At 38.5% G+C, this 25,495-nt stretch overlaps 1 protein-coding gene across 5 annotated transcripts in view; it reads right to left on the bottom strand.

Annotated features, from left to right (window-relative positions):
• Positions 1-25,495, bottom strand: part of LPP (LIM domain containing preferred translocation partner in lipoma) — a 631,758-nt gene that overhangs the window by 245,945 nt on the left and 360,318 nt on the right. For all 5 annotated transcript variants that reach the window (XM_031453092.2, XM_064493711.1, XM_064493732.1 and 2 more), the window contains one exon: positions 1,463-2,155. In XM_031453092.2, the coding sequence (XP_031308952.1) occupies positions 1,463-2,155 (693 nt within the window). The remainder of the gene's footprint in view (positions 1-1,462; positions 2,156-25,495) is intronic.

The following is a 25,495-nucleotide window of genomic DNA, read 5'->3' as shown; positions in this document are numbered from 1 at the left end:
TTAACATTTTAACTTGGAATCTTTATGTTGGAAAATGATCATGGCTGGTCCACTTTCATGCAATGGACATTCATAAGGTTGATGGATGCCTCCAGCTACCCACAAGCCCCACTTGTTGGGAAGGGTTCTTTTCCTCTAAGGAAACTAAAATCCATCTGCACCATTAACAGAGCAGATGTTTTCATGTGAGAAAACTGATTTAGTGGACTCACTACCCAGAGAGTAAGGACCTCACTAACTTTTGTTATAATGTTGAAAATGAGATTGGATATGCTTGGAAATTGACAATCTCTAATGTGCAAAGGATTAAAATAAAACAAACATATAGTCCAATCTTCTGCCCAATTCATCCCCCAAAGTTACCACTGAACTTCTAGCTAATCAAGGGCTTCAACTTCTGATTTCTTACAGCTCTAACAAAAGAAAGGGAAGGCTCAGTTTTAACACAATGGCTGAGAACTAGATTAGTTTCTCCGTCTCACTCCTTCCAAATAACTCTCCTTGGTTGCACTTTTCATGGTGGGAGGAAACATTATCATGTTGGTTCTTGTACTCACAAAAAATCCAAGTTGTAGGTGAATAGGTGTGTATAGTAATATATCTAACTTATTCACAGGAAGTAGCTGAATGTGTTGACTTAAAACACATACATGCTTGAAATTTTAAAAAAAATGAAAAGATAACTATAATAAATAATTTTTAAAGTTGCCTAGAGTGTTCAAGTAATTGGACAGTAATACTCTTCCTGGAGGATCATTAATGTGGATACACAAGGGGTAACAAACAAGTGTTATTATACTGCAGCCCCCTGCCAAAGAAAACTAGACAAAGTACCTGTATTACCTTAGATCCCCATAGCCTCACCTGTCTCCTGGGCCCTTATCCACCTGTTTTTCCCCAGCAGTCACTGTGGTACCAACAATGCTTGGGTTCTGACTCCCTTCCCATGAGCCCAGCCTGACAGCAGTTCATCACATGCTGTCCTGCACCTCTCTCACCTCCAGATCGAGGGATTCCCTATGCCTGCTGAGGCATAAAATGCTGCAGATCTATTTGGTGCCCAAGTAAATGCAACATGTAAGGGTGAGAAAGTCTCTGACCCACAGAAGGAAGCTGTGACCAACAGGAAACAAGATTTAGAAGATAAATTATTTTCCTGTCTTCCCCTTGAAAAGACTGTCCTGAACTGCTATGGTTCATATGGTCTTTTGGAAGATGGTTCCTCAAGATTGAACAATTAGTGGCACTCGATGCTAAACAGGAGCCTTATTGGTAACAAATCCTCATATCCTCAAACAGGATCCCCTATTTTTCCTGCTTCACTCATGCACTTCCTTAGGATTGTGCTTTGTAATGAAATAAAACTAGTACAAATACTTCTGCCTTAGGCTCTGCTTTCTGGAGAAGGCAGCCCACGATAGGTACCCCTTTATTCCCATCACTATGTTAATGAGTCCCCTACCTTTGGCTGCAGTGGTGGTGCACAGGAGGCTGGAACAGGATCTGTGATATAAGTCTTCTTGGGACCAGGAACTGGATACATCCCAGCAGGGTTCTGGTTCCCTGTTCCAGAAGGAGTATACCCTTGTTCTCGCTTCCAGGTATTTGAGTGACCTTGTTGACCATAGGCAGGATCAGAGTCATTTTTGCTCCCATAGCCAGGCCCCGCTGGGGAATAGCCTTCATAGTAGCGTCCTTGACTGGGGGCATACCCATACCCAGGCTCAGGCTGAAGTCCTGGTGGTGGAACATATGCATAATCCATGCCTCCCCGTGTAGAAGGAGGTGGACCCTGCCCAGGGATAGAAACTGGTTGTGCATTATAGCCCTGAGCCCCTGGCCCTGAACCATAAAATTGTCCCGGTGAAGGAGAAGCCATGTAATGAGAGCTGGGCTGGGCTGACTTCACCTGCACATTGAAGGTAGGCCTTGAAGGGGTGGATGCTGTAGTGTAGGAGGCTGGGACTGGCTGAGGCTGGGGTTTTAGTGTTCCAATTGGAGCCACGGGGATGGGTCCAGCCTGAGGTGCAGGTTGTGGTTTTAATGTAGACTTTTTGGTTGCCGTTAGAGGGGGTTGGTTTGGTATGACCATTCTCTTATGTCCTGTGACTGGGGTGGAGACGGGAGGAGAAGCTGTTGTTGAACTAACAGAGCCCTAAAGTGGAAGAGAGAAAAAGAAGGAAAAAAAAAAAAAGACAAAGATTACTAATAATGAAAAGGAAAAATACATAAGTGAACAATTATTAATAACTGCTATTATTATTTTTGTATTAACATCGCAAAATACAAATAAGGCTTGGTACCTGCCTTCTAAGAGTTCACAGACTAACACAAAGGACAGTTGCATTTCTGTATACTACCAATGAAAAATCCAAAAAAGAAATTAAGGAAACAATTCCATTTACAATAACATAAAAAAAAAGAACACCTTAGGATGAACTTAACCAAAGAAGCAAAAGAGTACAAAGTGTTGCTAATAAATTAAAAAAGACAAAAATAAATGGAAAGGCATCCCATGTTCATGGACTGGAAGACTTGATATTATAAAGATGTTAATCCTACTCAGAGCAATCTATAGATTTAATGCAATCCCTGTCAAAACCCCAATGTCACTTTCCTGCAAAAAGAAAAAAATCCATATGGAATCTTAGAGTCTCTGAATAGCCAAAACTATCTTGAAAAATAAGATAGGAGGTCTCACTATGCAACTTCAAAATTTGTTACAGGGCTAAAATAATCAAAACATATTTGCATAAAGATAAACATAGACCAATAGAATAGACTAGAAAGCCATAAATAAACCCTTGCTTGCATACATGGTCATTTGACTTTTGATCTGGATGCCAAGATCATTTGATGAGGAAAGAATTGTCTTTTCACCAAATGGTGCTGGAAATACTGGACATTCACATGAAAAAGAATGAAATTGGACCATTACTTTATACCATATACAAAGTAACCCAAAATTTTAGCTCTAAATGTAAGAGCTACGAACTATAAAACTCTCAAAACTATATAATTCAAAAATACAGAGGAAAAACTTCATGACATTGGATTTGGCATTGACATTATAATATACATAAAGTACCAGCACCAAAAGAAAATAGATAAATTGAACAATGTGATTTCAATCAAACTACCAAAAGAGTTGGTCACCATACTGCTAAAAGGAGGTACTAGAGAAAGAGAGCTGAGGGACTGGGCAGAGGGAACAAAAAAAAGCAAAGATGGGTGTTGAGAGAAACAAATACCCCTGGCACAACCAAAGAAATGCTAAATTTTAAATCAAAAATTCCTATCAAAGAGTGATTTACCAAAGATAAACGCAGCCGCTGCCTCCTTTATATCTTCCTGATTTCTGTCACATTTCATTTGTTCAATTCAGAACTTACTGAAAGCCCTAAAAATGTCCTAAGGGCACAAAGGTGAAAAGACATTTGCTGAACTTTGAGAAGTCTTGGTTAGGCTGGGGATAACTAAAGGCTGAGGAAAGGCTTAGAGATTCATTCTTTCTAAGGCATTAGTCTATTAGGGAATCTGTAAACATGATGGTGACACAGTGTTTTAATTTTGCTCTGAGTTACTATGATTAGATTTGTTGATATAAAAAGTGAGTGACCCACACTCTAATTCTGTTGTTTATTAATTTCCAGGCAAATTTTACTACGTATAGGAAGAAGGGATGCAAGACTTTATATTACTCGTGTCATTTACTCACACCAAGCCCCTAGGGATATATACATGTGGGGCAGGTGCTAATTCTTTCTCATACAAATTCCCCTTCTTTGTTACTCAAAGAATTTCAATTTGTCAGCAATGTGCCCATACTTCCCAAGATTACTTTGTATGTAGGAGTTGCCATGTGATACAGTTCTGGCCAATGAGATGTACGCTAAGAATTACTGGAAAAACTAGGGCTCTCCTGACATAGCATCATCCCTTCCTACTCCTTCCCTGCCCTCTTTCCTGCGTGGGATGTGGCTGCGAGGCTGGAGATGGTGCAGCTATCCTGCCCCCACCCCCTACACAAGTCTATTGATCTAGGCATATGGCTTTCTGAGGATAGCTTTCTATTGATCTAGGTTGATCCAGAGATAAAGATTAAATCATTCCCAGGGACATCTGGTTAACACAGAGTGGTTCTCAACTGGAGAGGAAACCATCTAGTGACCAGGGAGAGCTTGGAAATGAGTGGTGGTATATTTTATTGTCATAGGGGATGCTACTCTCATTAAATGGGTAGAGGGCAAAAACACACCATTGTCAAACCCAAGATGATGACAGTTCCCCTGTTAAGAGACACCAATAAACCCTTGAGCTGCATGTCTTCTGGTAACCTGACTGAAGTTTCCAGCTGTCAGCCAAGGAGGGTCACTGGTCCTCTCCAGGATCTCTCCTCTATGATACTCTGTCCTTCCTATTCAAACAACTGCTCTTTCTCTGGGTCCTCTTGAGCCAAGTGAGACAACAGCAGTGACTCTGCTAGTCCCAGATTACCACTTTGTGCCTTATGGTTTCTCTATAACCAAGTGGGACAACGTACACAATGCATTTATAAATCAGCTCCTGGAGAAGAGCTAGTTTCAGTGTGCTATCATTTTGGTTAGGATCCTGACTGTGACAGCTGTCTTTTCCACATAGTTATCTCAATTTTCCTTTTCTAGTGATTTTGTAATTTTAGATATAGTTCTCTGTTAAGTTACAGAAGGCTGTTGAATAGAGTTATCTCCCCCCCCCCTCCTTTTTTGGTAGCCTCTCAGGAGGCAATCTTGCCATTTACTTTTGCAATTTAAGCAACCTGTATTCTTTTCCTGGTGGAGTAGCCTTTCTCTTCTATGTGAAGGTGGTCCCAACAGTACCCCATAGAAGGAGATGCAGTTTCCACATTAAGCAGTGTGTTAAAATATATATCCTGAAGAAATTCCTAAATAAATACTCAGTCAGACCCTGACATTCTGTATTAGATAATATGGAAGAGTTAGTTTGAACCTAGAAAAAAATGTAAAGTTAGATTTTTCTAGTTAGCCATGTCAGTCCTAAAAAATGTCAGCATAGATGGAATTGAATGTAAGAAGGAATAAAGCTTTGCTTTTCTTTGATGACTCAAGATCAGCAGAAACCCAGAGTTCCTATTTTGAACACTTTACAAACCCAACTATAAATGGAGACAGTGACTGAGCAACTGGACTCACGACAGGCACACTGCGCAGCTGTACAGAAGTCTGCCCCCAGACACTTCAAAAGTCTCACACTTTAAAGATGAAAACCAATCACATTCATAAAGTAAACAAAAAATAATCAGTGTAGACCTAATTCCTTAGAAGTAACTTTTTTCAACACACTTCTCTTTCACTTTTTCTCTGTTGGTGAACAGACACACACACACACACACACACACACACACACACACTTAAACATCCCTAAAGTCTTTGAAAGGAGGCATCAGGGTGCAGTTTCAGGAGCCAGTGCTTTCGTCTAGGAAACATCCCACTACGTGAGAGGGTTTCTCACAGCTTCATTATGAATTCTGCTCTGTCTGTGCCAGCATGTTTCTGAGTATTTTCTATTTCATAATTACATGTGTGAAAATAGCACGTTTAGCTATGTCTTCCTCCCCTCTCCCCCCTCAGCTCTGTGACTTGAAATTCTTTACCTCACTGGAGGTGGACGGGGTAAAGCACAGGAATGACGTTAAGGCACATTTATTTATGTTCTTCGTGGTAAAAGAAAGCTATGGCGACACTTCCTGGCCCGCACATTCAGCTAAATACACAGCAAATCTTTTCTACTTACGGATTAGTTGGCACTTCCAAATATTTATTTTTGGCATTTCATTTCTTTTCTTGTTTTTGCAAGAGCTCTTGAAGCTTTATCATGATTTAACATTTTCATTTTAAAAATCAAGCACATTTTAAAAATTATACTTACAGGGATATACATATATATGTATATATATATTTTTTGTCCTGAGACTTGAATCTCTGTAGCAGTCTTTTTATGTTTTTATTTTTCCATTAATTATTTTCCAAGCATCTTCAGCATGTAAAGCTCAGCGAGGTTAGTAATGGGAGGACAGTGTCCTAGGATGAATAGTGTGTGTCTACCTGTCCCCCAGGAGTTTGTATTCTGGTCGAGGGGCTGATAACAATCAATAGCTGTTGAAGAGATGTCCCCATCACCAGGCAGAACCGTCTGTGGCCATGAGACAGGAACAGACAGGGAGCTATGACAGCACCACTTCTCCTCAGTTGGGAGCAGGTCCTCAGCCTCCTTTTTGCCCAAGGCAGGATAACATCTTACATTCCTCTATCTGTCTTACCTCTGATGCACCCATTCCCTGAACACACCCGCATGCTCACATATACACCCCCCCCCCAGCCTAACCTACTACCATGCCCTGATTATTTCTCACATCCCTGTACTTTACCCCAGTCTCACTTTCTCCCTGGTTCTGGCCCTCATCATCACTTCCCTAGCTGTTTATTGCCATTATCTAACCTCACTCCTCTCCCATATCTCCTCCTCAACCCTGTCACAGTGATCTCTCTAACACAAGTGTCTGATAACGGCGCTCTGCTGATCCAGATTTGCCAATGACTCTGCCCTGTGCTGAACTCTTTTTATGATATTGTTCATTCTCTCTCTCTCTCATATGCTTTATAAGGACCTTCTAATCCAGGCCCTGCCTTTTGTCCAGCCACCTCCTTCTTTCCTCCATCACGCACAGCATACACTCCAACAATGTCAGGCTTATGTAGAGACTGGAGTAGACCACACACGTGTGTGGACTCCTGTCAGTGAGGATTCATTCTATAGGATTCTCCACCATGTTTCTCCCCTGCTGCTCAGACATAGCCATCTTCTGCCTGGCAGTTGCCTCCCGATTCTTCGAGCCTCAGATCAAATGGTGCCTCTTCTTTTATGTCTTTCTGGAACTCTGGAAACATCCATTAAATTGTTATTATGTATTAACCCCTCAACCAGACTATAAACTCCTTGGGGACAGTGAGACATCCTAGGACACTGTCCTCCTCCCATTAACCTCACTGAAGTTTACATGCTGAAGACGCTTAGCAAATAATTAATGGGGAAATAAAAAAAAATAAACATACATTACAATCCCCTGGAAGGACTTTAAGTTTTTTGTTTTTTTTTTTTAATGGCCCTTCAGTTATACTCCCAGTGAGCCTTGTACATGCCTCCATTAGCACAACTACCTTAACGGTGTTTTAATAATTGACTTGCATGCTTTACAAGTTGGGAAGAAGTTAAACTTTAAACTTCAGAAAATCAAATTATCATGGTCTGAAACAGATAGAGATTTGTCTTTTGTAACAGAAAGGGCAGCCAAGAGCCACTGTGTCTGCTCAGCACTGACAGCAGGGACTCGGGCTCTTTCTAGCTTTCTGTCAGAAGTACTTCTCTGATCTTTCTATAAAAGTGCTCCTGACAACATGAGTCAACATATTGCCCAGTGGCCCCTGAATAATGATCCTCTTTATCTGACACTGGACCTCCTCTCCTCTCTCTTCATTAACTCTCTCTAGGACCATGCCCACAACTTGAAATACCTCCTATGTTATGAAGACTCTTTTGAATTTCTATCTCTAGAATCCATCTGTATTCAAAATGCTAGACCCAAATATTCAATTATTTCATGTGTTTACTTGACTGCCTCATACGCTTTTCAGGCTCAAGATGTTAAAAACCATTTTATCATCTTTCTTGAATCTGCTTTTCATGCTTTTCATCTGATTTTCTCATCCATCCCAGTGTTGTTCAAATGAGAACACTAGGAGTCATTCTTGAGCCTCTCCTTCACATCCCATTCAAGCACTAAACCCTGTCAATCCTATTCCCCAAGTACAAAATTCTATAACCCTCAAGTATGTCCACATTTCACCATTTCCTTGGCTGTAGCTCAATTCCAAGATAGCACCACTCTCACCAAGGGTTACCCAACAGCATCCAAACTGGTCTCCCAGTGTCTGTCTTTGTTCCCCTTCAATGAATCCTTCATTCTGTAGAAAGAGTTATTTCTCTCAAATGCAGATCCTATCACACTACTTTCCTGCTTAAAAGTCTTCAATTATTCAGTGGAGTGATTTGGACTCAAATTCTTCTGCCTCTCCTTAAGAGGCATGTGCCATGTCACTTCGTGACGCTCACTTTCTTTCACATGCAATGTGCTAGGCTCTCTCCCATCTCGTGGATTACACCTCTATGCTCTCCCAGCTCTCTCAGGACACTATGTCTAGCTAATTCCTAAGAACCCCTGAAATCTCAGCCTGAGTGTCAGGATCCTCAGCGGACACTGCCCAAGTCCTCTGGCACAGCGAGCACTCTCCCCCCTCCCCTTCTGCACACATCACACTTGTACATGTCTGTGTTCACAGGGTTAGGGACTGTCCGTTTTATTCACTATTGCTTTTCCACTGGCTTTTTCTTGTCATAGTACATAGCAGGCATTTAACAAACATTTGAATGGACAAGTAATGGTCTCCCCACCAAAATGCATTTCTCTTATCAGATTACAACCAAATATGCAAAATATGAGCTCCTTCATTTCTCTTACTACTTGCCAATCAAGGAATCTGTGATATATATAATGCATACTTAATTACAGTAATCTAATTAGTCTCTCCCTCCCTCTAAATAGTTTAAGAACTTTACTTTTTGAATTTATTAATACTACTATCTTGCAAAGAAGCATTTGAGATGCTTATTTTCATCTTAATGGCCAGATTGTATATGTAAGTTCTACATGATGCTGGCTCAAATCTCTTACAGAAATAGTCAAGAAACAAATTTTAAATAAACATACCATGAAAGGAGACTAATGCATTTTAAAATAATCTTTAACAACATGTAGTGAAAAGAAATACGTTTCGAATTAACTATCAAATAATTACAATACCCCAAACACCCAAATTTAATAAATTCAAATTATTTAGTCGATAAAAATTTACTAGACGTCTGCTATGTGTCAGGCACTAAGCTAGCTGCTAAAACCACAATAAGACAAAGGGAATCGGAGTCACTATACTCAGAGAATTCTTAGTTTAATTTTTTGGACAAAATTTTCTGTAATGAGCAAAAATGATTTCAATTTAGAAAGGAAACTCTCTAAGGTAACAGAAAGGAAGAAAATATACAAAAGCTGAAGCCTAACATAGAAACAACAACATAAAACTCAAAGCCCCTTCACTGCATTTTGATTCCAGCTATTTATAAAGCCATGAAAATATGCTTAAGATGTTAAATGAAAATATAAACGTTAAGTGAAAAACACAGAATGTGACATCAATCATATGCGCAATACAGTTGAGGCTACACAGAATGGTATTTCCATATGGACAAGGACTAGACAAACTATGGAAAGAGAGATGATTGACTTGGTAGAAGGAAGCATTATGAATATTTCAACTTCAATTTTATTTTCATGACAATTGTTTTAAGTTACTTGAACAAGACCTGATCGATCACCATTTGTCACCTGTAGTTATCTATTTTGTCTGTGTATCTTTGTGGCAGGAAAAACAAACTAAAATACCTACTGGTATCCAAAAAAAAAAAAAAAAAGTACGGTAATAGCAAACATTTATGCATCATTTACTTTGTGTAAACATTTTGTGTTCAACATAGTTTATATTTAATACTCACAAATACCCTTTAGATGGAAACTATTATCTATCCTCATTTTCCAGATGAAGATACTGAAGCATAGAGAAATTAAGTAATTGCCCAAGGTTACACAGCCAGCAGGCGGCAGATCCAGGATTCAATCCAGGTAGCCTACTTCTGCAGTTTGAAGTTTCAGAAACCATTCTACCTCACTAAGGTAAAGACAAAGCGAAACAGACTACTTGTGATGGGGGAGAAAAAGTCCAACAAGAGGCCCTCGCAGTCTACGTGGGTTCAGGAAAATATTTCTCTCCTAGAAGAAAAATAAAGGAGTAAATGGGGCAACAGACAGCCAGTGATACTCGGCATCATTATCTGGAAAACAATAGAGTGACGTGAACTGCATGAAACAAAAGTCATACTCTAAGGCGGCTGCTACTCTCTGCCAGCTGATTACTGTGTGAAAAATTGATCCGATGTTCCTCTTCTGACTTTAAAGCTTTGCTCTTTTTTTTTTTTTTTTTTTTTTGCAAACACCAGGAAGCCAAACGAAGGATGTCTGCCGGCCAGCTGTAGTGTATGAGGTGCTTTTAGCAACTTCCATTCTAAGTTAAGAACACTGACAAGTAGAAATAGCACCAGGGAGGATGATCAATTAAATTCAAGGGTCATGCGGTGGAACTCCGGGGTGGGGAAATCCAGCTTTGCCACTGTTTAGAGCTGAGCGACACTGAAAACTTCACACTACTTCCCCAGACTGACTCCTCATCTGAACAAAAAAGAAGACCTAGGAGTACTGTTCTTTTCTCCTTCTCCTCTTTAAATGAGTAGTCGTTTTTTCCCTCAAATAAGAGTCTTCCTATAACCCAGATTCTAAAAATGAAGAGCTTCACTGGATCAGGCACAGGACTGAGGAGAACACACCCATATATTTCTTGCTCTTTTAATACTCTTCCTCTACAACAGAAGACGTAATGGCATTCAGAATCCAGTGATTCCAAGAGTAAATTCTGAATATCTGCAATGAGTTTTAATGTCCAGAAAGAGCTTGATCTCATCACTAAGGATTCACACCAGGATACACTTAACTTACAGTTGGATAAATGAATGGACACACTTGGTGTGTGGGTTTGTACAGTGTGAAAAAGTGAAAATACGGCTTATCTATTTCAGTCATAATGCCATACATTATTTGCTACTTGGTTTTTGCTCAATAAAAATTCATCATTTTCTCCAAGTCCGTAACAGAGGAATAACTTAATTTTGCTTTCTTGAGTTCGAACCCTCACTGATTATCTTGCATAATTCAGGATTTAATACACACAGCTCCATTCCTCACTCATTTGGGACACACAGTGTCCACCTGATAGCTGACCCCACGAGCTAGGAAACAACCCCACAGACTAAGAGTACAATATAGGAATATACTACTACACATTTAAAGAAGTATTTTTTCAGTCTGACTGCACAAAAAAAATCATTAAGGTCTTTTAAAATACAAAGTATCTTTCATTTAGAACTTCTTAGATACAAGTGATTTTAGACTTATCCACTTGGAGAATGAAATATGGAAATGAAAAAGGGAAGAAACAAATGATTTTTTTTGTTGAAACCAGAATTAAGAACCACATTTTAGGTACTGTTGTTAAAGTAGAATAGGGACCCATAACTGGTTTGGGGGTTATGAGCGATGGGAGGTGTTTATCCCCATTGTCTTCAAAGGATAATGTTTATATAACTTAGACTTAGGCGCCAAGGTAATATTTGTTTCCATAAGCTTCTTATGGGCAACTTGTGGGTTAATTTGGTGATATGTAACAAAAGCCCTAACAAAGTCCATTTTTTTTTTTTTTTTTTTGGTGGAGGAGAGGTAATTAGGTCTATTTATTTTTAGAGGAGATACCAGAGATTGAACCCAGGACCTCACACATGCTAACTTTGTGCTCTACCGCTTGAGCTACACCTGCCCCCTCATACCTTTTATTTCTAGGAATTTAACCAAAGGAAATAACCACAGATGGTATAAATCTTTAGTTTCAAAAAATGTTCATGGCAAAGTAAATTCATAAAAATAAAATATAAGCAATTTAAATAATCAATGCATGGGGGCTGCTAAATAAATGACAGTACACTCATATGACAGAATACTACGCAACAAATAGAAACTATTATCATTAACATGTTTCAAAACATATCATCAGTCTAGCGATCCCACTTCTGGATATGTGCCCCAGAGAACCAAGGCAGGAAGGGGCTCTAACAAGCATCTGTACACTCGCGTTCACACAGCATTGTTCACAACGCCTGACAGATGAATGAATAAACAACCTACAGTACAAATACACAACGTTGTAATATTCAGCCTAAAATAAGAAATTCTGACACACGCTAAAGCACAGATGAACCACGAAAACATTATGCTAAGATGAATTAAGCCAGTTACAAAAGGACATATACTGATTCTGATAATATAAGGTACTTAAGAGCAATCAGATACATGAAGACAAAGTAAAATGTGGTTACCAAGGTGGTCAGGGGAGGGAGAGATGGGGAGTAGTTATTTGATAAATATAGATTTTCAGTTTGAGAAAATTAAAAAGGAAAGTTCTTGAGATGGATGGTGGTGATGATGGCACAATGAAGTGAATGTACTTAATGTCACTTACATATATTTTTTTAAATGGTTAAGGTGGTGAATTTTGTTATATATATCTTACTTTGCGAAGGAAGGAAGGAAGGAAGGAAGGAAGGAAGGAAGGAAGGAAGGAAGGAAGAGAAATAAAAATCAACAATTTTATGTATTTTAAATTCAGGTTAGGGAATATAATTTTATGTCTGTTAATCAATAAATGCATTCTATCTATATCTCTCATACACACATACGTACTTACAGAGCTAGAAGGACTTATTCTCAAACTGATAATCATGGTTATTTTAAGGGTGTGACTTTGGAGTATATACTTTTCCTACTTTGCAAAGTGTCTAACACAGTCACGTATTACTTTTTTAATTGGAGAAAGACATATGTAATCTTCCTCTGATGTATGTATATATGCATACATACACATATGTAAATATATTTTTAAATAATGTATATAAAATAATAAATTATTTTTAAAAATTAATACATACCAAAAACAATATTGTAGCATCGTATCCCAATTTGTGTGTGTGTGTACATAGAAAAAAAGAAAGGGATATGGTAAAATGATTTAAAAATACTTTTAAAGGGTTAAAAATTGCATCAACTGATACAATTAACAGAAATTTTTGTTTTCATCTTCATATGTTTCTGTATTTTCTACATTAAAGAAAAAAGTTATCTCATGAATGGTAGATGAAAACAGAGGTTAAAATGATGTCAAAGATTACCTTTGAAATTAAAACCACAGGATTTTAATTGGTGCCACTGAGTTCAAAATACTGCTGCCAGCGCAAGGACACTACTATTACACTGATTTTCCATTACTGATGGACATCTAAACTACACACATACATCTGACAAGCACCCCAAAGAGTTCCTGCCAGAGAGGTGCAGACAAAGACGTCTCCCTTCCGCGCAGCGTATCAGCACTCGTTCACTTCACAGTGCGGCGCTCCGCCAGTACCCACACCACCTAGCGAGGGGCATTCCTCATGCCCTCTGGAGACTGACGTTGCAAAAGCAGTGTGGCCTGGCGTAGTTCTCCAAAGCACTTTTTGTCTCACAAACTTCTCCACTTAATTAATGTTCACAACATTCTGAATGGAGGTAAGACACTTTGAAGACAAGTGGCTCCCGGGACTCCTGAAGTCGTGGATGCCAGTATGTCACCTTGTTTTCCCACAAATAAGGTCAAGGCAATTGCGAGCACCAAGCTGCTGCCTTACATCCTCATTTCTTAATCCATAACTAGTAAACAGAGAACCAAGGATCCAGGTGGGGCCCTGCACCCATATGCTCATAAAGCTAGCACGCCATCATGTGAAAACCAAGAAAGCCAGTATCTGAAGGAGTGTTTTTTCCCTCAGTAACCATCCAATGAGATGGTATGTCAACAGTTTCGAACTGGGGAGGTCTCCGAGGCTCCCATTTATGTAAACACCCATACAGCCCAGAACACTTAGTCCCTAGCACGCATGAGGCTGGCACTGGATGAAATGCATTGTGAAGAGGGTTAATTCAACCTGAGTGTGTTCTATCACCTAGGGATGCAGTGACAAAGAAGCCTATTTCCACAGCAAGCGCCCTCACACTGAGCCATCCCCTCAAGGGCCAATGTACTTTTCTACAGTCAGGCCAGGGGGTAGTTAAAAGCACCTGGAGATGAACCAACGACTCAGGAAATGATAAAACAGTCTCTGTGAGAACATGATAGTACAAGTGCCTTGTTACATGACTGGTAGCACTGGGAGTTGGAATAATCCTTTGGTGGGTGAACTGGCAATGATGAGCCATTAAAATGCCCATAACCTGTGTTGATTGTGTGTTTAAAAATAATATTAAAGAATGGTTGAGAAAAATCACAGTGCATTGATCTGATGGAATGTTACACAGCTGGTGAGCAACGGAGTATGTATCAGAAATAACAGCCTACAAAGTAAAGGAAAATAAGAGTGCATACGCATACAGATAAAACTTCTATAAACCAGGAACACATTACGATTAGTAGGTATTTCGAAGCGTTGTGTATGGTAATATGATTGGCCGTTATAAACATGGCCATACTATTTTTTCTCCCCTTGGTATTGTAAAGGTTGTCGATTCTGTCTCCTAATTACCTTTAATCTTCTTAGTCTCACTGTCAACTTATTAAAACCCTAGTTCTGTCCACTATCATTAGTGCCTTAGTTTACTGCAATATATATAGAGAGAGGGAGAGCACACACATACACATATGTTGATATACGTTATTTTTAATGACCTCTTACTGTTCACCAGTAAATTCTCTATGCGGCAATGAGAATATTTCTAAAGCCCAACTCAATCTTTTATTAAAATCTCCCAAAGGTTCTCATTGCTCTTAGGATGAAGTTCAAATATTTTTCCTGATAGAACCATCACTTCGCCTTCTAGCCTCCTCTCTTCCTTCCCTCCCCTGAGACACTGCGCCCCAGTCTTCCTGCAGTTACCCGACATGAACACTTTTCAACATGCTCCGTCTCCTGACTCCTAACTAATACACAGCCTTCAGGTTTCAAAGCCAGCCCCAAGTCTCCTTGTCTAGGTACAGTGTCCATCATTGTGTTCCCTTAAGAGACTGTCCTTCTCTTGTGATAACTCCTGTCTACTGTTTTGCAATTCCTTCTTCAATGTTCTCATCCCCTCTAAGCTTCATACGCGCAAAGACTTTGTCTTTCTCGTCCAAAACGATATCCTTAGTGTTCAGCAAACATATACACCATGTGTATTATTCAATGAATAAAATTATCTCAATAATGCATTATTGATAAATTCTATGAGAGATAGTTAATAAAATGAAACATGAAGGGCAGCAATTGGCTAAATAATACCTGTTTCACATTTTCTATTCTTCCACCAACTTTGTGAAGCCAAACCCTTAGCTATTTATCCAAGAAGTGTTTAAGTATGATAGAGGATTTTGTAACTCAATTCAATTTTTAAAAATATTCTGAGTTCATTTATGCATTTCAGGTTTCATAGCTGTAGGTAACAGGAAATGTGGTGAGCCTGGTTCAGTAGTTTTTGGTTATAATTTACTAACATAATAGAACCAACCATGCCATTCCAGTCTATTATTGCTTCTCAGAAGCCAGTAAAAGACAAAAAAAAGATGAATAAAAGGGTAAGAACCCTTCTCTCAGGAAACCCCCAAGTCCTATAAGGGTTTCTCATTGTGAAAATTTGCCTGTTAAGGGTGGAAGTTAAAACGTGGCCACTTTTGAGACAGTCTGAAAAGAGTGATCTCAGGCACAAAGGAAATACTGAGAAGGAAGAAATAAAGTTGACTTATTTGTACATCATTAAAATATGCATTATTCTTTAGAGAATCACAGAGTATTAGAATTTGAAGGAATCTGAAGGTTATAAATGTCTACTATCTCCTCAAGGAAACTAGACTTAGGAAAGATTTGGCAAAGGTGATACAGCCTTGACAGGTCAGCATCAGAACCCAGTTCTCCAAGACCACCGTTGGCACTCGGACGGCAGCGTTCCTGCCATCACATCAGAAATGACCTGACTTAGCAACAAGCCTACAGAAAGGCAACAAACCCAGTTTTGTTTAACAAAAGTGAACCTCAGTTTACAGACATTGGGCAGCACGGCACGGAAATCACCCACAAGGCTCAGTGGGGACAGGTTGGGTTGCTGTGTTTTCATACAGGAGTTTCCAAAATAGTAGTGGGACTCGGCGAGGGAAGCCACCAGTGTGAGCATGTGGCTATATTTGCTTCAGGGGAAACAAACAGACCTTCGTTCACATATGTCCAAAGGAATCTGGGTGACCGAAAGCGCAGCAAAAAAAGGACTAGGTGGTGTGCTACAGTCCTCGGAGAACACAGCGAGCCGAACTTGCGAAGACGACCAAATCTGTCAAATAAAACGCTGGAAGGGCAGCATATTTAGAGCATGTTAAGCTCAGAGCACAGCCACTAGACATCTGCTCAGTTACTTTTTTTTATTTTTGCAGAAAATATGCTCATTTTTAAATGATCACTAGATTATTATGAGTCAAACATACATCATCCGCATTATACATTGTATGGGAAAATGAAGTTTCTCTTCTCCTAACACATTTGTTCTCAGAAATGGAGGCTGTTTGTCCACTTATTGTAGACGTATAAAAGGGCTGAATCACACAAGGGTATAATTTTTAAGGAGAAAGCACTTTTGCCACAGAGTAGGAGACGGGGTAGAAAATGTTTTCATAAAAAGCGACTATTAGGGACAAATAAGAGCTCTATTCACCAAACCTGTATATATCCCTTTATCCTTGTAAAACAAGCTATGAAAGCACATAATGACTAACTGCAGCAAAATTACTCACATTCCAACTTTGCATAATCGCTAAAATGGTTCTGGTTTTTTAACCCTCCCCCTTCAACAATTCTGCACTCTTAAAAAAATTTTTTTTTTCAACCACAGCACAAATGGTTATAGCAAATGAGTGTACCAGGCACATCTGCTGTTCCAGAAAGAATTCACTCTCCTGTGCCAAATCCACGTCTAACGGAAGACATAAAAATAAATTGCAAGCAGGTTCAGCAAATGCCCAGATAAATCCTGCAGTGACCACATGGGGTAGATTCATTTCTGGTAGTTGGTGTGGCCTGAAAAGGGCGAGGCAATGGAGGAGTTGAGCTGGAAGCAAAGGTCTCTCTCACGCCTGTCTTTGTCACTCAATCACAGAGTACACAGTTAAGGTAGCTCCCTTCTCACTTTCTCTGGGCAATGACTTAGGTAATAGGGTTGAGCTTATAACCTCAGAAGTGAAGGGAAATTGGCACAGTGTTTTGCAACCTATGGAGGGTCTTCTTAAAAACACCAATGACAACAGGGACAGTAGTCCTAGTGCAATTGGTCCCCAAATACCCCTTGCTATTTTGTCCATGTATATTTGTGAAAGCTTTGCAGACAGAGTCCATTTGATGTTTTCGATCATGCAGTGCACTACATGTGTTGGAATCTGAAGTAGTTGAGAATTCATGGTTTTTTTTTCTTTTCTAGTAAGACACTATCAGCTGGAAATTTGAGGATAGCTTACGGGAGAGACACCATTATTTTGACTACGGCCCACGGTGGCCACGCTTTATGGAAAAGCAAGAGAATGGTGGCTAGGCCACGATCAGGGAATGAGCACCACCACTGAAATCCTTCAACAGTTGAAATCCTACACAAGGCTGACCATTCAAACACTTGGGGGCTCATTTCTCCAGTGGAACTTCCTTCTGAAGGTAAAATGAAGAGTTATTTTATCCGTTTTTCTTTCTTTTTAGAAATACAAAGTAGAAAACAGTAACAACATCAAAGATAAATATTCTTCAGGACCCAAATTTAAATTGGGACAAGAAGATCTGAAAGCTCTGGGTTAAACAATTCCACTTAATTTTGTTCTTTGGGTCTCAATTTCCTCTTTCTAAGATAAAGGGCTTTGAATGGAAGAATTCAAAGACCTCTGGTAGCGCAGAACATCCCAGGACTGCCTTTGATCCTGTGAACTCTGATACCCAAGGTCCTCTGGAATGGCATATAAACTGAGACACTTTTCATTCTGATACTGCTTGCAAGATTCATTTTGATACATCTCAAGATCCATATATGTTACAGAATGCTTAACCCCTTTTGTTATAAAGTTACAAGAAAATAAAAGGACATAAACTTGTACATATAGCATGATTTTAATCCAATATTTGAATAAGAAAAACAAAAATGACTGAGTGGTTATTATTAAGAATATAGGTATTATTTTCCCCCTTCATTTTCTTTTATAAAATAAACTTGTATACTTATATTTAAAATACAATAGCTTTATTTACAAAGAATCGTAACTCCAAATATCTTTTCCTTTTAAAGAACATACTGAATCACCAAGTCATCCAAAAGCAAAGAAATATGATATTAGTTGCCTCTGAATATATGACTTTAGAATTTTTTCTTGACAAATGGTGTCATTCATATAGTCATCAACCATTAACTGACCACCTTCTAAATACCAGGGATTTTGCCAACTGCTAGGTAACAAGTTATGGTTCCTGGTCTTAATGAATTCAACTATAGTTGGGGGAAACATGCAGAAAACCAGTGGAAACTTCTCAGATTCCCAAAAGTCTGACAAACTCTACTTGGAAGACATTACTCTACTGCAACCCATTCATTCTTTAAACATAGAGCTGAGTTCTAGCCAGCCAAAAGGCACACTGTCTTCAGAGACCAAGGGCCAGGGTCCTCCACTCTGCTCTGAAACTATTGAAAGACGTTAGGTGAGTGGTTGTCTTCTCCATTCCTCAGCTCCATCCCCCTCCAGATGCTGGCTAAGAAATGCTTCCTTTTTTGAACATCACAGAAGCAGCTGAATTCTAGCATCTCACCCTAGTCTGTTATTCCTCTGATATAGTATGTATCTCAGATAAATGCCATCATCTTAGGTAATTTAAGCATTCTTTAGCTGGAATTGTGCAAATGATGTAATTTGAGAGTAGGGACCGTGTTCTACTGCTCATCTATTCATCCTTTCGTAACATTTAGAACAAGGTAGCATGAAGATTAAATCACAAAAGGCTATCAAAATATCGTTGAGGAATTAATGCATTAATGAATAAATATATTCAAGTATGAAGTCATCCCCTATTTTCTTTATTGTGTGTGTGTGTGTGTGTGTGTGTGTGTGTGTGTGTGTCTGCTCTTGTGAGTTCTGGGCACCAACTACATCACTATTTGGTGAGAAAAAGGGAAAATTACAAAAATAAAAAGGGAAAAATTACTACAAATGATCCCAGGCATTAGAGATGTAATCTATAAAGCTTTTCATTTTATTGGTAGGTTTCTTCACTCAACACCTGTGCAGCTAAAAAGAAAAGCAGTAAAACATACAATTTCCCAAAAATAATCTTCATAGATGGCAGGCAGCGGAACTATTCAGTAAGTTATTTTATTATTATAAGGATACAATTCAACTTTGATTATATTTATTTCCATGACTCTCCATGATTTCTTAGCGATGGTTGAACAAAATGATATCATTCACTGTTTCTTTGAGTTGTGAGTGGCAGTGTTAGGCAAGCCCTCATTAAGTTCCAGTTTCTTCATCAAAACAGTAATACTCATTGTAGAAAACAGGGGAAATAAGAACAAGATTAATAAAGAAAATGGAAAACACTCATAATTCAAAACCTTAATAATAACTGTTAAGTTTCAGTAAATTTCCAAGCTTTTTTCCCCTATGCATTTATGTGTGTGTGTGTGTGTGTGTCTGAGTATGTTTGTGTATATGTGTGCACGTGTGCATATATATGTGTGGTTGGTATGAGTGTTGGTGCTTAAATGTGAATGCTTTTTTTATATATATCTTACTTTTTCTTTTAACATATCATAGATAATAAATTTTAAAATTCTGCAAAAAAGCTATTTAAATGTGGCAACCAAGTAGTCAATCTGCTTTAACAGATATGAACATTCAAACACAGTAACTTACCAATTAGCATATATATTTAATTGTAAAACCAAGACCAGGATGGAAAGCACTAAGATTTTCCCACTGTCCTGAATGATGCTGTATTTTCTTCACAAAGAAGTTTGTTTCTGATAACAAAGATCTGAGGAGGTGCAGTGGTTTATCAAAACTCCAAGCAAGCACTTCTACCAAAATGTCAACCCCCCACCTACTCACTTCTCATGTATATCAGATGATCTTCTTTCAATCAGCCACACTAGACACATGCAATTCAGACCCACACCAAATACCTCAATGTTAAACCCTCTGATACTGAATTCCAAAACTCTCCTTGTCTCAAGACACTTGATATTTGAGATGGAGCATCTAAGAGCATTCAGGTATTATTACTGTTACTATCATTATTACCATTATGAGTATCACATTCCTTCTATTTCCAAAACAGGTAGATTGTTAGGAAGCCAAAAGTAGAAGGACAGGACCAGGGCTGTGTTGAAGAATTCTTAATCTGGAAGCCATATTTTATAAAGGGCATAAAGGAAGCCAGATGAGGAGTTATGGCAATAATCCAGGCAAGAAATGGTGAGGCCCTAATGAGAGACAAAGCTCAAAGGAAAAAGGCTCCCGGAGCATTAACTGGAGAGCTTACACCTGTACACATTCTGTCCCAGCAGATCTTTTTTTTAGAATCTTTTATTTTGTACAATGCTATTTCCAAATATGAATAGGTGCACAGCAAATGAGATCCAATGGTGTGGCCAATTTAATGGAAACCAAGAAAATATGCTTGAAAACAATCATTGTTCAGATACCTAGGGTGTCAGAACACAGAGAAATGGAATCATGGAATTATGCTGTTAAAAGTGAAGGCTTCAATTCTGGTAGTCAGAATCAAGTGGTGTTATTCCCATCAAGTAGTCTATGGTCCCATTAAGAGAGAGGGTGATTTCTTTCTCTTGGGAAATTCAAGGATTACAGTAGTCATGCATGTGTCTGAACAGAAGGGTTAGACAATTTAGTGGGGAAGCACAATACATGTGTCCAAGTGACCTGAATGATTTACCTTCTGGCCAAAATCCAAAGATATAATCTGGCCTCTGATTCGACGAGTTATCATCTGGTTGTGGAGATTCCTATGTAAACCCTTGGAGGAAGGAGAAAATAAACAAAAAACAGCGAACCCCCCCCCCCCAATTATACAGTATCTATTTCACATACTTAGTAGATTTCATCTAAATAGTTTAACTAAAATTGGGATTTGGAGTTAGAAAAGCCTGATCAGCTTGGCTTTGTTAAATAAAGCAGTAAACGGACTGTTTTCCAGTGGTGTCATATCTCACAGATGAAAGGTCTCAGAGGTCACAGGCCATTTACACAGAACTCAGTCCCAGGGATCTAGCAACACTGAGTGCTCTGCTACGATGCAGCTTTGGTTAAAGCTGCCGAATGCCCCACCACCCCTAGGAGTGCTCCCCAGTCAGAAACTAGGTGCCAATTACCCATTTATCTCATTGCTTACAGTGTAGTCTTTCCTCTAATAAAAGTGAAATATTTCTTTTGTAATAACTTGTCTATTTAAAAAATGGAAAAAAAATATTTGCTTTAAGAAATACGGAAGAAAATGTAAATTATTCTTAGGTGCACTCTACGGAAACAAGAAGCATCTGTAAAGAGTAAACCTAAACTAACATACCACTATGAAATAAGCCATACTGTTTGGTCTGCTTCGATCACTTACTCGGATCTATGATATTGAAATGACTGCCCTAGAATAAATGAACTATCACTGAGCACTGCGGAACCATAATGGTTATTTAAATCTATGTAAAAGAGTGCTGTGCGATGCAATAGAAACAAGAAAAGACATGCAAACACTGCTGCAAAAACAAACAATGCAAAAGAAAGTGGAAACAAAAATAAAATCAAGCAAAAATGATGCAAATACTAAAACCTTCATATTTTTAAATGGAGTTATACAAGTAATGCATTTCATGTCTTTAATTCAAAATCTGTTATTTTTAATAAAGTCTACCGTCTTTGAAAAGTCTAATAATAAAATATTTCCCAATAGAACTGACAAAACTAACCTGTTTAATGATTGTATGATTTGTTTTTAAAATATAATCAAGAGCTTTAATGTATAAAGATTAAACTATTTTAAGCTTCACAAGCTTTCAGCAGTAAAGAAATAATGCAACATAATTTTTATCGTGGAATATAGTGTTAAAATATTATTTCCAAATATAATATTTTTAAAGACATAACGGAGTTATGTTAAAGACATTAATTAGAGTTTCCAGAATGTAACTATTGGTTTATAACCCATATGAACATTGCAAGAAAAAAAATTGCAAAAAAAAAAACACAGCCCTCAGAGTTTCTTGTAGTCTTCAAAAATACAGTACACATGTGCATTGACTGTATATATTTAAATATTATACCTAGTTATCAATTGATAAAGAATGTCATTTATACAATAGAAGTAACAAATTTGCTTTCATTTTCCTTTAATAAGGAATTCGTCATTCTTTTGCGAAACTACCAAGAGCTAAATGAAGGAAGGAAACACAAGAGGAACTCGCGTATTGCTTAAATGGACTAAAAGTGTCTATTTTTGTTCCTCCTAATTTTCTGACCTTTGTCAATGCCCAGAAGTGATCGGATTAATGGAAAAATAAGAGAATACATCATGTACATTCAAAAGTGTTTCAAATAAAATGTAAAGAAAAGCACTCTTTGCTAATAGGCACAGCAGATCACAAGGCAGCGGGCTCTTTGGAGGAGGGAGAAATTCATCACATGAGTTCCCTGGATTCAAGCAGTTCACATACCAGGAAGAGAGACAAAATAACACTAGTAAATGCCAACAGCATTAGAGTTGAGAATGTTAAGAAACAGAAGAGAAGTTATTAAGATTTCAGATGGATTAGTCCCAAACTGGCAGGCAGAGAGGGGCTCTCTGAGCTATCTCATGGGGTGGGCAGAATTAGAACATGAAGATGGCTTCACCTTATGCATTTGCACGCACCTGCCTTGCAGGAGGAGCGTGGATTCTGTTTCAACCAAAAGATGTGAGCAGAAGCACAGACAAAAGGATAGGGCACACAGAAGGAGCAATCAAGTGCGGCAGGAATTTAATAACAGCTCAGACATCCTATGAGCCAGTCCTTTTCTAGGCGCTTTCCATTCAATGGAGGAAGGGTCTCTTATTCCCACTTTATAGATGAGGAAACTGAGGTCTAGTGAGCTTAAGCAATTTGTCCAAGGTCACAGAATAATCTAACATTGGTGTCTGAACCTGCACTTTGTGGTTCCAAAGTTGTTCTGTTAGCCACTTCTACACTAAAAGCAAGTACCTAAGACAAGGCAGCAAAATTAGATCAGGACAGATTGTGAAGGGTAACATCTGCCTTTAATTTTAGTTGACAACTAACCTGATAGAATTAAGGGACACGTTTTAGGGCAAAAGAAGGGCAGGAGAGGGACACTCAGTGCTGAGAAAAAAACTGCACTGCAAGGAGAACAATTACTTTCTGATGAGAGATTGTTGTTTCATTAAGAGTAAGGACACACACACACCTCTGATGCAAATTGCTTCTGTTTAGCTGAGGGTGACATTTTCAAACAGCTTGAAAAAGGCAGCTTACAAAATATTTTTTTAATAAGTCCCTATTGTCATAGCTAGGTACACTATTCTGTATCCACATATGAGCTCAGTTTAAAAGATAATATTATTTTTAAATATCAAAGATTTTTCTCCACGTGTGGTGCCATTTAAAATTCTTTCCTCACAGGACACTGGGGAAATTTAATTATCTGTTAACACATTGTGAAAACTAAAACAACATCAAGGATAGCCACAGAACCAGAAGCATGACTTTCCATTCATTAGGGACCATCACAGTCCAATGCACTGTATGCTACTTGAAATTCACATTATTTGATACTGCTTGGGGTTTTCAGAGTTAGAGGAGGGAGAGAGCCCAAAGCCAACAGATGAATTATTTTCTCACCTCTTATTTAAATAGTGAGCCCATTGAAAAGCAAGAAATCTATTTTATTTTAAGGAAAGAAAAAATAATACGAGATCCTACAAGATCCCTTACTAATGTAAAGTCTTGACTGCACTGCATCAGATAATCCTGGCCATCAGTCTCTTAACCTAAATTCAAAATTCAACAGACACAAAGTACATAACCACTTTAGGAAAGGCTGCTTCAAACCACACTGCCTTTTTATTACCTTAATACAAAAATTATGGTAATTTCTTAATAAAGTTATGGAAACAGACCACATTATTAATTGCATTGCAAATATAGTATTTAATTAAAGATACATTATGTTGATAGAATTTAGCATCTGGCACCCAGGCTGTGCAGACCACATAGGGTAACAACATAAAAATAATCACTATAAATGCCCTCTTGTGTTCCAGTCCTCAGCAGAGTCAACTGACTTCAGAGCAACATTCAAGGTCCATTATATTTTGTGGGAAATACCTAGGACGAAGGGGAAACTCATCTGCAACTGTCACGTGTTCCATCGCCCCGCATTCTGCGGGTCCACTTCTCTTAGGAGACGTTAAAAGCTTCCCTGTAAGCATGTGTCAGCGACATGGCGCTGCCTTGTGGACCCTCACACACAATCAACTGCTTCTAACTTTTAAAACAGATACTCTAAAGACTCTTCTTAGCTGAACACCAAGGTTTCATACACGTACTTTCCAAAGTTTTCCAGAATCCCTTCTAACATCAATTCAGCACAGTCAGTGGTGGACTAATGAAACCTATTTAGTAGCGACTCATAATTCACTGCACTTGTACCGCTCCCTACAGGGTCATTTCCTCCCACTAAACCACGATCATCTCTCACTACTGTTGCTTCACGGCTACTTTCTGGTCTACATTTTGTCACTGGCATTTGGTTAAGAAAAAGACTTTTCCATAAAACCTATAGAGCTTTTTCCTTTTAAAAATGCCAAGTCAAAGTGTGCCTAATTTAAAAACACTATAGTCAAATTAAATCAGTTCATCTCAGCAACAATAATAAAAGCAACAACAAAAAAGCTTTTTTTCCCTTCTGGTTTAAAAGGTATTCCATGTTGCTGTGAAAACCGGCACTTCTGCAGGTAGCAATGACTTTGCTCTTCTTAAAAGCAGAATGTGGGGGGAAGGTATAGCCCAGTGGTAGAGTGTGTGTTTAGCATGCACAAGGTCCTGGATTCAATCCCCAGTACCTTCATTAAAAAAAAAAAAAAAAAACTAATAATAAATAAATAGACCTAATGCCCCCAACTCCCCCCAAAGAGAAAAAGATGCAGTATGTGGCAGCCTTTGCAGATGGATGAAGAAACTGTACAAGTGTTACCTAATAATGCTATTCTTTATGTAGATTTACAAATATAGAGAAATACACAGAAGTGTGTTTATGTGCGTGTCTGCATATATTTCACACACATTTAATGAAGGAATAGAAATAATCTTGGCAATTCAGATACAAAATAAGTACCTCTACATGTCCTAGATTTTTCACCCCCATGAAATAGCCATAAAAATACACAGAAATAGTGAACAGGTTTTCAATTGTAAACAGTTTGGACATTTTCAACTTCAGAATTTTAAAACCTGAATTTGGAGCCTAGGGGCAAAAGCAGTATGTATATTCAGACGTTAGGCCTGAAAGAAGAATGTCAAGTCCCCTAGACTGGTCCACCTGGTTAGAGAAGGGACAGTTCCTCTGTCTCACTGGGGTCCCTGCCG

This window comes from Camelus dromedarius, chromosome 2, assembly GCF_036321535.1.
Source record: "Camelus dromedarius isolate mCamDro1 chromosome 2, mCamDro1.pat, whole genome shotgun sequence".
NCBI lineage: Eukaryota > Metazoa > Chordata > Mammalia > Artiodactyla > Camelidae > Camelus > Camelus dromedarius.
This window is presented reverse-complemented; position numbering and strand designations above follow the sequence as displayed.